Source organism: Callionymus lyra, chromosome 4 (genome assembly GCF_982586985.1).
Source record: "Callionymus lyra chromosome 4, fCalLyr1.hap1.1, whole genome shotgun sequence".
Lineage (NCBI taxonomy): Eukaryota > Metazoa > Chordata > Actinopteri > Syngnathiformes > Callionymidae > Callionymus > Callionymus lyra.
In genome coordinates this window covers 18,444,172-18,460,487 of record NC_141821.1, presented here as the reverse complement: position 1 = coordinate 18,460,487, position 16,316 = coordinate 18,444,172, and the positions used below count along the sequence as shown (strand labels likewise).

The 16,316-nt window shown below is 36.1% G+C and overlaps 1 protein-coding gene across 2 annotated transcripts in view; it reads left to right on the top strand.

The window, feature by feature from the left end:
- cntnap2a (contactin associated protein 2a) overlaps positions 1 to 16,316 on the top strand; it is a 283,671-nt gene that overhangs the window by 119,414 nt on the left and 147,941 nt on the right. For both annotated transcript variants that reach the window (XM_087789051.1, XM_087789050.1), the window contains exons 2-3: positions 716 to 826; positions 10,364 to 10,557. In XM_087789051.1, coding sequence (XP_087645177.1) covers positions 716 to 826; positions 10,364 to 10,557 — 305 coding nt within the window. The remainder of the gene's footprint in view (positions 1 to 715; positions 827 to 10,363; positions 10,558 to 16,316) is intronic.

Sequence of the window (16,316 nt, the reverse complement as noted above, 5' to 3'; positions counted from 1 at the left end):
GGAAAAATAGACCCACAGATGCGTTTGTGTGCGCTTGTGTGCATGTAGAGAGAACCTACCTCTTGTAAGACACTGCTCTTTCTTTTAAGGCGAGGAAAAAAACAAAACACTTAAAAATGTCTTAGCTGAGCCAAGGTCGACGATGAACTTAACAATTTCTTGGTCACAATTCATCATACCAGACAGCGAAAAATGCACTTCAGCACCAAACTATAAGAGAGTATACATTTGAGGCACAGCTGTGAAGGTTGGAGTTATATAGAAACTCACCACAATACTTGCTGGTAATGTTCCTTGTAAAGAGTTTGACCTTAAACACAACATCACATACTTAATTCAACTGTTGATGGATCTGCGCTTTGGTGCTTTTATACGTGAGAGGTGTGTGTCTTGAAGGCGTCTTGTGGCCTGGAGGGAGATTTGTAGAAGTACTTTAAGGAAACAAACTGACAAAAAGATGGATTGTATAACGAGCATCAAAAACACTGTATGTTCCATACATTTATAAAAAATACGTTAGTTGATTCATATTTTAGTGTTTTATACATGACATAGTGAGTCCATCAATATGAATTATGTTGTAATCATGATCCGTTTGTAAATGTAACTTAACTTTTTTTCTTTTTGTCTTCCTCCCTGTTCCTGTTCCTTCTACCACATTCCCCTTGTCTCCTCATCTTTCTCCCTGCTCTCCATATCTTATGTCACTGCTCAGCAAAGTGTGACGAGCCACTAGCGTCTGCTCTGCCTCACACTGCGTTCACCAGCTCGTCTGTCTTTTCCAACGGATACGCACCCGGCTACGCCAAACTCAACCGCAGAGGAGGTAAGATCCACGCAAACACGAAGAATAATGAATGAAAGTAAAGGAAAAATAAATGTTACAACCTTCTCTAGGATTCCAATATAAAATATCACTTTTTTAATCTTTCTTTGTCACTTTGATGCTCAGACTGAATTACAGCTGCAGCTTCACAGTAAAACGGTCCAAGATATAAATGCAGTTTTAGGCAGAACCGTTTTTCACGAGACCAGGATCAGGGTTTGGCAAATACATTTTTAAAGCGGCCACTGTGTCCATTTTGTGGCGTCTTCGGTCCAGAGGTCAGATAGTAGGATGAAAAAAATATGTTATTATAAAGTGTTATTAGGTAAATTTGCCTTAAAGAAAACGCATAAACTGATGCAAAATTGAAAGTAGGAATTCTTAATATAAAATCTTAAATGTTAAAGTACAACAAGTAAAAAAAAAAGATATATTTAATCTACATTTTTTTTCTTTTACATATTTACACAACCGTAAAAATAATATAAATATATTATATATAATAAGTATGTTTTATTGCAAAGATATACATATTTTAATAATGTAGACAGTATACTGTGAAACTAAAGGATCACAATATAGAAACGATATTTAAAGTTAATTCTTAAAACAAAGAAATTAAACATGTAATTTTTAGAATTAAAATATCGATAGGAATTATATAAACTGTTGCAGTCAGTTACATATTTAACCCCCTTGACTAACAGTTGTCCATCTAAAGTGCAACTTGTGGTGAGACCTAAACATTAGCCTCAAAAAAGTTGTTTGTTTATGCCTAAATATATATATTTCAAGTTAAAAAATCGAAAGTGAATTTTGTTTAAAACATTGTAGTGTTTTAATCAGTTTAATCAGAACTTTTGTGAGGTTAATTTAATTGTGTGAATAAATTGTCTAGTTTTAAGAAAAACTTAACTTAAGGGAATGCCACCTTAAAGTTAAAAGCTTTTAAAGAAAGTTTCACAGGTGCCAACTTTAGTCAAGTTGACGCTATACCTTATTGGTTGTCACTTCTCCACCCTCTCACAGACACCTTATCGCATGCAACACCAATTCTCATTATCACCTCAACCAAGTGTAAAGGGATATTGAAAGATTGCTGTGTTCAGGTATGTTCATATGGTCCTACTTAATGCACTCACTTTACAGGCAAAACTGTTTTGGTCCTTTGGATATACAGTACAAACTGATGGAGGATGGATATGACTTTAATATTCCAGGTAATAAATTAACAGACACTATTCCAGTCATTATTGGAACAGTATTTAGATATTTTAATATTTAGGTTTCAACCATGCAACAAACGGTATGTACGCCGACAGACATTTTAAAAAACAGTGACTTTTCCTACGGAATATTAGTAGTTCATATGCTTATTAAACCACTGTTTTATTCAATGGATTGGATGGAGTTGCCTGCCAGATTTCCCTGTCAATGTAAGAAGAAGACATGAATTCCAATCCCACTTTTCAGCGTACAAAAAACAATTATTTTTCTACTTTGTTCATCGGCTTTCTATTGTTAGAACATTCTATTATTTGAAAAGCCCACATTATGTAATTACAGTGATGAGTATGCAACATGTACAATTTTTAATGTTAATGAAATAAAATTGTCCACTTTGGCAAGTCATTTTTGTTTGTCGCATTACATTCTTTCCATACAAGAGCAAACAAATGGTCCAGAGGCATAAATAATGTTTGAAAAAAATACGATTTGTTCTCCCAGAATCTGATTTGACTTGACCAAACTAGCTTCTATAATAGATACAGTATATATTCCATACCTTGTCCCTTGTGAATTTCTTTAATCATCAATTGGTAGCACCTGGAAAGTGTAGGTGTTCTCAAAAATAATGACCATCTCTGGCAGCTGCATTTGGCAGCTAAATGTGCCGTCAGTGCTATGAGTTTGTCCTGATAGGCCAATCTATTCTGATCTTTCTACCCGTTGGAACAGAGGAGGCATAAAATCGATGGGAAACACTAGTCATTTTAAACTAGGCTTGTGCATGTTGACAGCTATTAGAGTTACGAGAATGTGTATGTGTTTGTTTCAATGTATTTTCGATATCGGTGCCACAGTTCTTCCTGATGTTTAAATCTCCAGACTGAAATAGCTGGAGAAAAGATTCCTTTTGTGTTGGCATCCCCTTTAATGTTGGTTGAGTGATGCACATTCCATGTGTGTTGTGTTGTTCATTTTAATTGGACGCGATATCCGTGCACCTTTGGCAAACATGTAATGTTTCTGTACATACCATTATTGATACCAGGCCCTTTTCCCTGTAGGTAAAAATAATGATAACAATAATTAGTCATGATTAAATAATAACAAAAAGTATTTTTATTATTGTTATTATAAGTATTAACTTCTACAGTAATAGTATTAGTAGTTGTAGTAATGGTCGTTTTTTTGTTGTTGCAGGGGTTTTATTCAATAAATATTATTTACGGTTGCTCGTCAGTAGATATCCAAGTTAACAAACACAATTTAAAAACAGTGTAATAAACTAAGGTTATTCAAAAAAGTTTCTGCCCTAACTTATCTGAAATTAAACAGTTTTTTCCAAATATTTCCAGTTAGATATATTCGAAAATGGTGATAAATATGTTTTAAATATGCACTTTTTGTTTGCTAAAAGGAAAAAGCAACTGCCATCGTAAATTCTTTCCAACTATTAAGGGGCTGACCGCTGGTCAATGTCACCTGTGGGTGGCTCTGATATAATCACACTGCCCGAACAAGATAAACGAAGACTTACAAGGTCTCTCTCCGCTATCGTCTAATGGTTGAACAGACAAAACACTATTACACCACAAGACATGATGTTTATCTCTCCAAAAACTCTGCAGTCTGGTCCTTATCCTTGTTTGTTAATGAGTAAAAATGTTACCCAACGGAGCAAATAGAAAACCCTCAGACATGTACATTATTTGGAAAAACAAATGTTCTAACCAAAATAGCCAAAATTGTGTGAATTCTTTTGCATCTTAAACGAAAATAATTTTGATAAAAATCAAACAGATTCCCAATTAAATAAAGTAATCTGCCAAATCCAGTTTGTTGTTTGAATACAAAAAGAGAAATGACAAGGCAAGGACTCGCAAGGGCCCTGAATAATGGAGGTAATATGGAAAAAAATAATAAATGTCTTGAACATCAGCACGTGGAGAAGCTTTCAAACAGAAGGTTAGATTCTAAAAGGCACCAGATGCAGGAACAATGAGACAATGGCAGTAGATGGGAAACAGAAGGAATGAATTTAAAGGAGGAATAAAGACTGGGTTGGATTAAGGGATGGTCTTGTGAACCTTGGGAAACCAAATGGTTAAAGATAGCTCAGGTTAGTCTTGAAGGAAAGATGATGAATGTAAAGTCCAACATTATTTAATCATCAGCAGGGAGGCTATTGTTTAATACAGATTTATGAATGCCAGTAAAATTAGTTGTATGCTAAGAATAGTGAGACACAATGAATAATTCAGATGATTAAGAGCATTGTGAAGTCTAGGTGACGAAGTGATGGATATGTTTTGAAAAGAGAGGGATTGGGTAGTGAAGCTTGACATAATTTATGTGCTTTATCAGAAAGTTTGATGAGGAACAGCACGTGCATACTCTAATGCGACGCAATTAAAATAATCGGATCTGGACTGTTGACTCATGTATGACAGGTGCCACAGTCAGATCGGCTCTAATGGTAAGAATTTGGTCGACTTTCCAAACGGTGACTGTGCTTGGCAATCTCACCAGTTGGTTAAACATCTTGACGCTCGAGAATTCCATCGTTCCAGGAGAAGGATTGTGGTCCCCTTGATTGGTTTCCCTCCATCTGTTGCTTCGATGGAATAGAGATGTTTTGGAGTGAAAGTCTGAAATAAGCACATGTTTTAAGATGAAGAATCCTTAGAAACGTGACCAGCAGCTCGTCATTATTAGCAAAAGACACAGATCTCTTCTTCAGTATCTCCTATCTTGATGCATACCAATGACCTGGCGGGCAGTGACAGATAAATAATACGCTTGAGAGAAACTTTATTTGGAAGAAAAAAAAATCATCTTTGTCACAGGTTTGCTAAAGGAGGTGTCTGTGGAGATGAATGCCTGCCCGTGGCTTCTGCCCTGTCACCATTAACACTAAATCTAGGAATGGAACGCTCCCTGTAGAAGTGACTTATCTCCAAACATTTACTGTCATTTAAAGTCTACCATTAGTTAGTTTTCAAAGTGCATTGTTTTCTGAAATTTGAATGCAAGGGCAACATCTACTCTGACGAATAAAATGACAGCTACGGATGAGTAACTTTGAATTCTCGACCGGCATCCTGGTCAAACTTGAGAGTGTCAGTCGAGATGAGCTCAGAGCTCAAAGGAACCAAGATGGAAACAAACCTGACAACCTAACAAGAGCATAACACGGGGCCAGGAAAGAAGAAACACTGGTGAGACTTGCGGAGGCAGTGGGACACTGTTTGATTTGAGCTCAAAGAAACCAAAGGAGGCTTTCATATTTTTGCCTGTGGTCCACTCTAATGACATATAGCCTAAGGTTTTCCAGCTGCATGAATTGAGATCTATGAGTTACGATACAAGAAATATCTTCACTCACCATACAAACGTTTTTCGGAAAATGTTCCCACAGGGAACTGCCTGCTTTAATTTTCCCTTTTGCTTCTTCTTGGTCAGCAGGTTTCTCTTATTACATCCATCTGTGTCGACGACATTCCCGAGAAGCTTTTTTTAATGGGTTTTATGGGACATTCAGTGTTATTGGTTTTATAATGACACTGTTGATAGCTAGAGTGCATCACTTCTACGGCAAATCTGACACACAAATAAGACAAAGACCTGTCATTTCAAGCTAACAACATCCATAAGCCAGTAAAAAAAACACGCTTTTTTTTCTTTTAAGTTTTTGAAGTCTGTTTATTCTCCCTCTGGAGTCACACCACCCATAAACACTTGCATTAGCACAACACAACTAGCCACTTCTCCGTATGGTGTCTCTGATGTGTTCACCTTTGAACTCGACTCAAATCTGCTCTTAACTGTGAGTACACCTCCACCAGGTTGCTAAGCAGGAAGCAAGTTTTGCGCCTACACATCTGCCCTGGGTTTGTGTTCCACTTCAACATCTATGTGCTCAATAAATATAGTTTAAGTATATATTTTAACTGTGTATTGTTTGTTAAAGTGCTTTGTGAACCTGGTCTAGAAAGGCGCTCTAGAAATTAACTATTACTTACTTACTTACTTAGTTATTGCTACACAGCTGGGTTATCTCTGTCGACGTTAAAACAAAAGTAGTTGATACAAAGTGCTGTACAAGAACATAAAAATATCATTAAAATAAGAACAGTTATAAAATACTAAGATACTACAAAACCAAATAAAACAAGTAAAAAACAAGTAAAAGGCACTAAGAACAGCTACCGAGTCTCATACTGTGTTAAAAGCCAGGGAATAAAAGTGTGTTTTTAGGCGAGATTTTAAAAATCAAAATAGATCTTGGACCTCTATTGTACTCATCAGTATGTGACTGTTTATACAAAACTCTTTTTTATTTGAAATATTTACATTAGAAAATTATCTTAAGCCCCGCCCACTGATGCTGGAGGAGGAGTGAAGCCATCATTATGTCTTAATGGGCTCTGCTCTCGTAACCTCTCGTTCACTGAGATTTCAGACGTAGGAGAACTTTATAAAGTAATAAGTTCGATACATGGTCATGATGAGCGACTAACTGCATCTTGGAGAGGAAGACTTCAACATCTGAAACATGTGAGTGAATCAGGAGAGTTGGGTTTTCACATTAGCTGTGCTTCAATGATGATATGAATGTTTATATTCATTTCTAAATGTACATTTTAAGTAATTCATTACTTAGTAGACTTGTGGATCACATAGACCTTTTCTGTTGTCGGTTAACAGTTGTGGTATAGTGTTCTCATTGGTCTTAGGCCAACATTATGTATACAGTTTTTTTACAAAACCCTGCAATGTCTTAGAAACTACCAAGGATGTTTCTGTTATGGCCTTGTGGACAGCTGTCTCTGGAGTTTGTCAAGCTAATAAGACCTCAGGCTTCAGCGTTACAGCCTCCTTTAGGGCATAATACTTCTGATAATGTTGGCAGAGCAGCCAACGGCAAGGACCTAATAGAATTCTTGCGACTCCATATCCTCGTCCGGTTTTTCTTGATGTCATTTTGCTGGACATAATGACATTGGTAACCAAACCTTGTGGGATATGTTTCCAGCATCAACTGATGACATGTCATGTTCATGGTTCCCCTGTAAATATATTGCTAATATTTTTTCCAGTTACTTAAATGTTTCTTACTCTCCCCATATATTTTTTATGGAATATTGCAAATGTTGCGCCCTTTCGACTTAAATTTTCTTGAAGAAAATAATTTAGATTTTCTTACCTTCTGTTTAGTTTTCTCTCTTTCGGCAATGAAGCATATCTGATGGGTTTTAACTTGCTCTCCCTTTTAAATGTCCCTTCCCATAAGTGGTTTTGTTGACCTTCCTTGCCCATGTTCTAACACCTGTCCTCCTCCTGGTCCTCCTTTCCTCCCTGAACATCTGTGTGTGTGACAGGCGAGAGGATGGCTGCAGTCCCCCGACATCCGTTTCCTCTTCTCCCTGCAAATCCCCCCTCCCCACACCTCACTTTAGTGCATTCATTTATCTTCTTACCATCCATATCTCACGCTCCTCTGTCAACATCTTCTTACTTCACCATGTTTTTCTTCCTCACGGGTTCCAGTTTGCTTTGAGTTTTCATTTCCCATAGAGGATGCCCTTTAACCTTGACCTTGACTACATCTACTCTCATTATTATTAACAATATTGAAAACGGCAGACAATAATGGTAAGCGCTTCTTCTCCTGTTGTCAGTGGTGCTTCATCCCATTTTCTTCACCTTCTTTTCACATCTTCTGCTAGTCTTTACATTTCTGGCAACCTGTAAAATATAACTAGAAAACTTTCCACTCGCTGCCCTTCGCTTACGTGATCCATCTTTCTTGCTATTCATCATTTCCAACTCTCTCTTGAACCAAACCACTGTAGAAATACATTCAAAATTGTACCTTCAATCTTGCAGCCCATTGCATGCCTTAGTCATTTTCTGTTAGCTGTTTACATTTCTCTGCCACCAAGCTCTTACTCAATCCTGTGTCTCCTCCTCCATCACAGCCTTCCCCCTGTTTGATAGTGCTTTATCACCCAGGGGAATGGCTTTGCTGCAATGGCTTTTTGAGGTATTGACGTTTCCACTGATACAGGCCTGGTTATCTGTCAAGGCCCCAGCCCTTGTGTAATGGTTCTGTAATTGGATAAGATATAGGGTTTTAGCCAAGGTGGGGATACATTGCAAACTGGCTCTTCCTATATTTTATCATAAGGCTATTATCTCCTATATGTCTGTCATTATAAGGAGGAAAAAAAAAGAAAAGTTTACTGGCCCACACCGTAGATTGATGACACTCACTACTTCCACCCAACTGCTGTTGTAAAATCTTTATTGCCACTGTTTTCTTGTGTCAACGTAGACCCAGTTTTGCTCAGCAATGTGATATATTGAATTTGACAACCGTGGATAGTTTTAATGTAAGTGTGTTTTTGCGGTGCCATTGAAAGTATCCACAATGAAGTTAAAAAAAAAGATGCTCATTGTTATTCTGATTTTGATGTATCGGTCTAAATAAATCAACCTATTCTGGCATATCTGATGATAGCAAACAACTGTTTGCAATTTAAGGATAAAGTTTAAAAAATATTTCTTCAAATTTTAAATCAAAATAAATCCTCATTAAGTCAAACCACTCCATCCGTTTGTGCAAGTGCAGCCCAAAAATGACATTGTAATTCGTTTGCTATGGCTAAAGCATACAGAGGGCAGGCCTGAATCCCTTTTAGGAGACATTTAGGTCTCTTTTTTTTTAATTAATTGGCTTTTCAACCTCCATCTATCTCACCTACTGTTTGAATGCTCTCACAAAACCGGCAGCAGAGGCTCTAAGTTTATCTATAAGTTATGCGATTGCCACAGGCTTTTTGTATGCACTGAACCTTAAACTGTGGTGAGGAAAACGGATGAGCAGACTGACTCTTCCACTATAGCAAGGCTATGGGAGACACTAAAATTGCAGCCCACCCTCTATTAACCTGAAAGGCATTGTGCATAAATTTAAGCCCATTCTTGGAAGCCAGTCATCTGTTCCTGCATCTCTAAAACTACCAGGGCTCTGAAAACAACCGTTGGGACTTCCCTTGTCAATTCAGGGCACAATTTGACACCATATTCCCTCAGCAATTAATCTGCAATCAAATCAGTTTGTGGAATATACCTGGAACAGTGTAGCAAAACATAATAAAAATAACATAATTGGCAAAGTGCAATTTGTGTCATGTTGCCAAACCTCAAACGAGACAGGAAGCAGAGAAGCTCATCTCTTTAGTGTCAAAAACCATCAAAACGAGCTGTCTCTCTTCCTTTTTTAGATGTGACTTTCTGAATAAAGGGGTATAAAAAATAGATGTTCCAGCTTCTTCTCTGCAGCTTTTAGACTTTGCACACCTGCCACGCGTATCTGAGAACAAACAAATGTTTTGTTGATTCCAAAAACTAACAAGTTATGTTTGACTTTGTGAAGAAAACTGGAGTCAAGTGTTCAGTCGGCTGAAATAAAAACAACTGTGATATTTATGATAATGATTGAGTATAATTTAAACAGAAGTTTTGAATACAAATGTGACAGCACAGAGCAGTAAGTACCAGTGTCTGTTCACTGCTTCAAAGCCTCTTCTTGTGAAGTGTATTTGTTTATGTGCGCATATACACATGTTGAACTAGTTTCGTGAAGAAACTACATAAGCAGTAGAAAGCCTACCAAAACCATTATGGGGAAATGATGAGTAGTCGCTTTTTACTTCTTGAAATGTTGTTTGAGTTCTCTCTCAGAGTTGCCTAATGGATTCACTCTTTTAGTATACTTTTGGGATGGAGAGAGTAAAACCCTGGAGCTGCCAGGTCAAGGTCAAAGAACTTCTACCTGACTGTGCTTTAAATAGGGTGCTTTATTCAACAATACATTAGTTATATTATTATTATTATTATTATTACTAGTGGTGGGTTAAAGAAGCCTTATGAAACAGCTGTGTATTTTGAAAGGCCACTAGATGGCGCTATCTACTGTATAATATTTGGCTCCAAACTACTAATTCAATAAAATCTGGCCTACTTGGAGTGACATGCAGCAGCCTTTCGAATTGACACTGTATCATTACACTGTCTTTCCTACATCCCTGTTTCATGAGGCCTCATCAACCCATCACTTTCATGTAACCTATAAAACTGTTAGAAGTAATGAAATACATTGATTCTCAAGGACTGCTATTTGTAGCTTTAGCCTTACTTGTCAGTCCAGTTTTTCCTGCTACCGGATACCAGATTAATTAAAGGGTGATTCCGTTTGAAAAGCCTTGCAGTGCAATGGTAGTGAGTCATGTTTATCTTCGACAGGTGCTGGGGGATGGTCTCCCTTAGACAGCGACCACTACCAGTGGCTCCAGGTGGACCTTGGATCCAGGAAGCAAATCAGTGCCATAGCAACGCAGGGTCGCTACAGCAGCTCCGACTGGACCACAAGATACCGCCTACTGTACAGCGATACTGGAAGGAACTGGAAACCATACCACCAGGATGGAAACATTTGGGTGAGTGAGCAGGAGTTGCAGTTGAATTTTATAAAAAATAAATGAATAGCACATTTGAAGGGTAATTCGTGTTGATATTTTGTTCATTAGCAATGTAGTTTGTTTCAGCATAACAAACAATAAAACACATTCAATAACATTATAATAAACAATACAATGTAAGACATGTGTTTCCCAGTCTGGCGGCTTTACTCTACTGCTCCGCGGCCTCTTCCCTTAGAAAGAGAACAAGTGTCTTGTAAGATCATAAATTCCTTAACAAATAGGTCGTGTAATTTTCTCTTCTCTATGAAGTCTTCTATTTTAGTCCATCACAGACTTTATTTCCACTTTGTGTCATCCATGAATGGCCAACTCAGATCTCATTTTCACTGCAATGCGTAGTGGAACATATTTTCCGAAAGCCTTCATCATTATAAATGTATTCAATCTTTATGCACCAATTTTAAGCCTCTGATTCAGTAATAATGAGTTCCTCTTAAGAGAATCGTCGAGTGGTGCTGTACGGAATGTGCATCTTTTATGGTCAAAAGTAATTAAGCTGTTCTTTACATGTTTTTCATTCTAATTGCCTGCATGATATTAATTATTCCAAAGGGTTTTTCTCTGGCAATTAATCCTGCTGCATTCACGCTGAAATGTCACAAAAGTACTCCAGATGCATTCATCTTCTTCTCATTCCATTTGTTTATCAAACTTTATACTGTTGTTGTTTCACAGTGTGGCAGACATGTGGAATTCCAAATATTGTATATTAAAAACATTGTGAAGCCAATCATTTAGAAGTGAACAGATACCATTAATAATCCAAGGCTCAATAAAAGGTTTGATTAGAGCCATTTGTTTGCCGTTGTCAGTTGTTGAATTTAGTCGGGGCTTCGAGTTGAAGATTTGTCTTGTGCTTGCAAACTGGATTCCGATTTAATGGAGCCAGCTTATGTGTTTATTGGATATTGTTTTAGAATGAAAGCAAACGGTTATTGTCAGAGGAGTGTGCAGTACATACATGGGCAAACAAGCAGATTTAAGATACCATAATAAGATAAAATAAAACAGTGTATACAAATTAATAAACCAGAGTAATTATTATTTAAATAATACATAGGATAATCCATCAAAATATATGTGCTTTCTTCGATACTGTGGTAGCTTTCAATTTTAAGGCACATTCATCCTTTTTAGTGATTTATCATTTTCATGAGAGTAAATGCTTTGAAAAAAATTAAATTAAATTGTTTTATTTAAACATGATCTTTAGGTAAATAATTGTTATTCTTGCCCCAAAATAAAAAAAAAAGTTGTATCTTTGTCATGTTTACAGTTGATATAGTGACTGTCTAAACAATATGAAGAAAATATAAGTAAATAAGAATAATAAAGTAGTTCCAGCATATAATATAACACCATGGCATAAGTGCGCTTGATGATTCCCTATTTTCCGTTTTTCCCTCATGTCAAAAGTTCTTCTAGGAGCATCTCTTTTTTGACTTGGCAGCCGCTCACAACAGTCACAGTTTATAATGTGGTCCTTCGCAAAGTTTCTGTAGAGGAATAAAAAGGATTCATAACTGTCTTCAATTTTATTTCAGTTTAATCTGACCAATGATTTAAAATCCTCAAGATGGCAGGAATGACACTGATGAAATCTTGACTGATTTATCAGGACAGGACGTTTAAGTATTAATCTTTTTTATGTTTGTTTTTCTCTGTGTAGAGTACTAGTAAAAGCAAAAGAAAAATATTCTCTTATGCAGAGACTCTTATGCAAAACATAATCAATGTATTAAATTATGGTATTTTTTTTCTTTTGTAATTATTAACATCAAGGGAGAACTTGAAAAATGAAAATACAAATATAGAATTCCTAATTATGGAGTTTAAACTTGTAATTTAAAAAGTTAAAATTTTAAACATTTTTCTTTATTTCGAATAAATACATGTAAAAACGGATATTCTACAAAAAAGCAAATGTAAAAAGATTTTTTAAATCATCAGGTGCTACACAAAGATTTAATTTAAATGTGTAATTAAGTTTAAACATAGCTAAAACTTGTATTTTACCACATTATTAGTTAAAATGCAATTTCAACCTTTCGATTTATTTTCTTGACTCTACCTAAACCCAGATTCTAGTCAGATATGCCGTTGGAAAGAACTTTATGAATGACATAATGAGGGGTTTGATGTGTGAGGGTAATCTTTTTTGAGTAGTCTTACTAATGAGAAAACTTACGATGACAGGTTATCACCAAGAGAAAGGCCCCATAACAGTAAAAACCTGATCAATCCTTTTCCCCCAATAATTTTCATTACGGAGAAGGGAAAAGTGTTATACACATTAAGACATTTGACCTTTACTGTACTGGATGACTGTGTGTGGAATTTGAGAATTTGACAAGAAGAATGACGTGTGTTTGAAAAGTAGCTGCATCCAAAATCGGCCAAGTTTAAATGGGATGTAGATGTACTTTTTTGTTGGACACCTTTGTTTTTACTACAATATGACACCTGCAGAACTTGTGACTTGCTCATAAAGTGTCCGCAAGCATACAAATTTCATTACCATTCTTCCTGTCTTTAATCTTCTTTCAGTTTATCAAAGTAAAGTGCTGGGTCAGTTGACAATAATTTATGTATCAAATAAAAGTAGAAATACAACACACAAATCTTTACAGTGTGTGAGGACGTTAATAATGGCTCACTTGCACAACACTATGAAAAATGTTCCTCCAACCTTTTTTAGTCGTATACTATTGTTCTTGTCTGTGGTTGTGTTGTAATAAATTCACATGATTGTTCGGAATAAAAACAAATGACCATTTTTTAAGATACTATTCTAGTGTACATTACATGCCCATGTGCAACAGAAGATTATACATAAAAAAATCTATATGTTAGTAGTGATGGTCTGATGAAGCTTCATGAAGCTTTTAAACTAATGGCGCCACCTACTGACCTCTAAACAACATGACACTGTTTCATGAAGCTTCATCCGCCCATCAATACATAGTATACATTAAAAATATTGACAACAAATAACTGTGTGTCGATAACTACAATGTTAGCTCTATTAGCTATCTTATAGTAGGGATCTAAGGTTTTGTCTTGCATCTGTTGAAACTGTATTAACTGGTCTCATCCAAAGTAAACCTCAGTTGACCTGAACATCCATAAGCACGAACGCAAAATCTCTTTTTTGAAGCATTGAACAATCCCATCATCGTGTTAGTCTCTTACATTCATATTTAGATCACATACTCTGTAGATAAATCAGTTTCTTATTTTTCCTACATCGCCCGGTTGTGAACTATACAGTAGTCTCCAAGCTCCAAAATGAAGTTCAAGTGTCTCATTACTAAGAATTTAACTCAAAACTAAACTGTGAAGTGAGCAACAAGTTGTGCACCTTGACTCAAATCTGGCAATACTTTCCTCTCAACATTATTGAGTTTACAGCTAATCCAGTGGATGTGGCTGTGGCCTTATTCAGCCTTAAAAGTTCTAGATAAGTGTCGGGAAAACTCAGTTTGAACCGTTTCTTTTTTTCTGTGGTCGTGGTATTTCCTGTTAGAAAATTGGAAGCAGACAGAATGTATTCAAGAGTTCATTATAACAACCGGAACAAATGGAGGATGTAGCTTGTTTAGTCAATAGACCTTTTAGAGATGAGGTGTCAGGATTATGCAGTCCGTGCGCCAGTAAAAGTCTGAGCACCAAATAAATGAAAGCTGTTGTGAAGGACTTAAAGATGAGGTAAGCTGCCCTCACCGGTCCCACCATTTGATTCACACAAGACAAAGACGGATGGAGGCAGTCCATGACTACCGCCGCTTGATAAGAGGGACTGGCATAAGATCAAAGTCTATCTGTATAGCAGGAAACAAGGTGCTCTTTTTAGAAATAAATGATGGTGTTCAGGACTGTTGGCATTTAGTTCGACTTCAGTATTTATAGATAATAAGTGACTCGACACCAGCAACCGTGAGTAGCTAGGAAACGAGATGGCATTGTGCATTTTCTTTCATGTTTTCTGAAGTGATTTGTTGAGTCAAAACTTATGCCGTAGGTTATCCCTCACCACTGTCACGCTGTGATTCACTCATTGTTGAGTTGCTCGGATCTGTTTTTCTTTTTTCCTAAATATACTTACTTAAACTGTAAAGTGTCTTGAGATAACTCTTTTATGATTTGAAACTTTAAGTAAAATTGAACTGAATTGAATTGAGAACAACACACACAATGAAAAAACAGTTGTAAAATTGAAGTTACGCTGTTTTGACACTAGTCAGAGTCAGAAGCAATATATTTTTATCTTACGTAAAGAAACTTTAATAAAAGATAATGCTTTAAAAATATTCTTATAATGTAATTATCATCCTTGCTTATGGATCAAAATCTTTCTTTCTATTTCAAATTATTTTTCATAATCTGACATTTGTACATGTATGTACTTTTATATATATTTTTTAATAATCTATACCATTTAAGAAGAATAATGCATAAAGTCTAAGCAAGATTAGACATTATAAATGAGTAGATGACAGGCTGAGGATGGAAGGCAAACATACTGTTACAACAAATTGACTTGAAACATCCACTCTCAAGAAAATATACATTTGGCACATATCAGATAAACTAATTGGACTCTTTTTTTCTCGTGGCCAGGGAATATCGTCTCTCTCAGGTACAATCTAACTTCAAGGATTAATTATCACCTGCTAAAAAAAAGCTGCCAACCCTGACAGCTCTGGCTTTTAAATCCGTAATGTTCTATATCATCTTTTTATAGAGAATTGAGACGTCAACATTTTTACCCTGGTGAACCTGAAATCCTAGGTAAGATAAGAAATATTTTTGGCATTAAAAACTGCAGAGATAAACGGATTAGAAGAGGCTTTTTTTTTAAGCACATACACTCTGCTACACTGACAATAAATGTCCTTTTCAAGAAGCAACCATGTGACTGTCTCTTCAAAGATCAACCATTTAAAGTAAATGTAAGTCACTGGACATCGAGACCCTAGGACTAACATTTACGAGTAGTTTTTTATTCCTTTTTTTCGGTAATTCAGAAACATGTTACAAGTTACGAGACATATTTCTAGGTCAGTCGTTGGTACGTATTGGACTGCAGATGAAGACCCAAACATTGCACAATCCAATCCAGCTGTTGTTTTGCAGATGAAATCTGTAGACTTGTGTATTATTGTCTCTTTTCTATCCTTGCTCGATAATAAAAGGTCACTTATTGTCGCAGAGCAAAAAAAAACATCTATTCTCAGCATAGCTTTTTAAATATTTGAGCCCCTGATGTGGCTTTAGCTGTGTTGAATTATTGGGTCAGGTCTGGAATTTTAAAAAAAATTCCAATACATCCCACATTTATTTGTGAGTACAAAAGATTCCCCTTGTGGTTGCAGATAAGTCGGTATGTTTTATTGTTAATGGATAGACACCTATAGCAAGAGAAAACAAACACAAACTTCTTCAGCTTGTTCGCCAACTTTCCTGCCACCTGCCTGTTTATTTTACTGTTGATCTTTACCATCCAGTCAGATGTGTTCTTTCTTTGTTTTCTGAGATATATACTGAATGTTCAATTTATTTTCTATCTTTAATAAAATTGGCTGTTTTGTCTTAGAGCATTTAAACAAGTAATGCATTCTATTCTGAGTAAAGACTCTAATATTAAATGGCCAGCAGTAATTTGTGACAACACAACAATTGATTGAAGATGTTTTACTATCATCCAAAATACT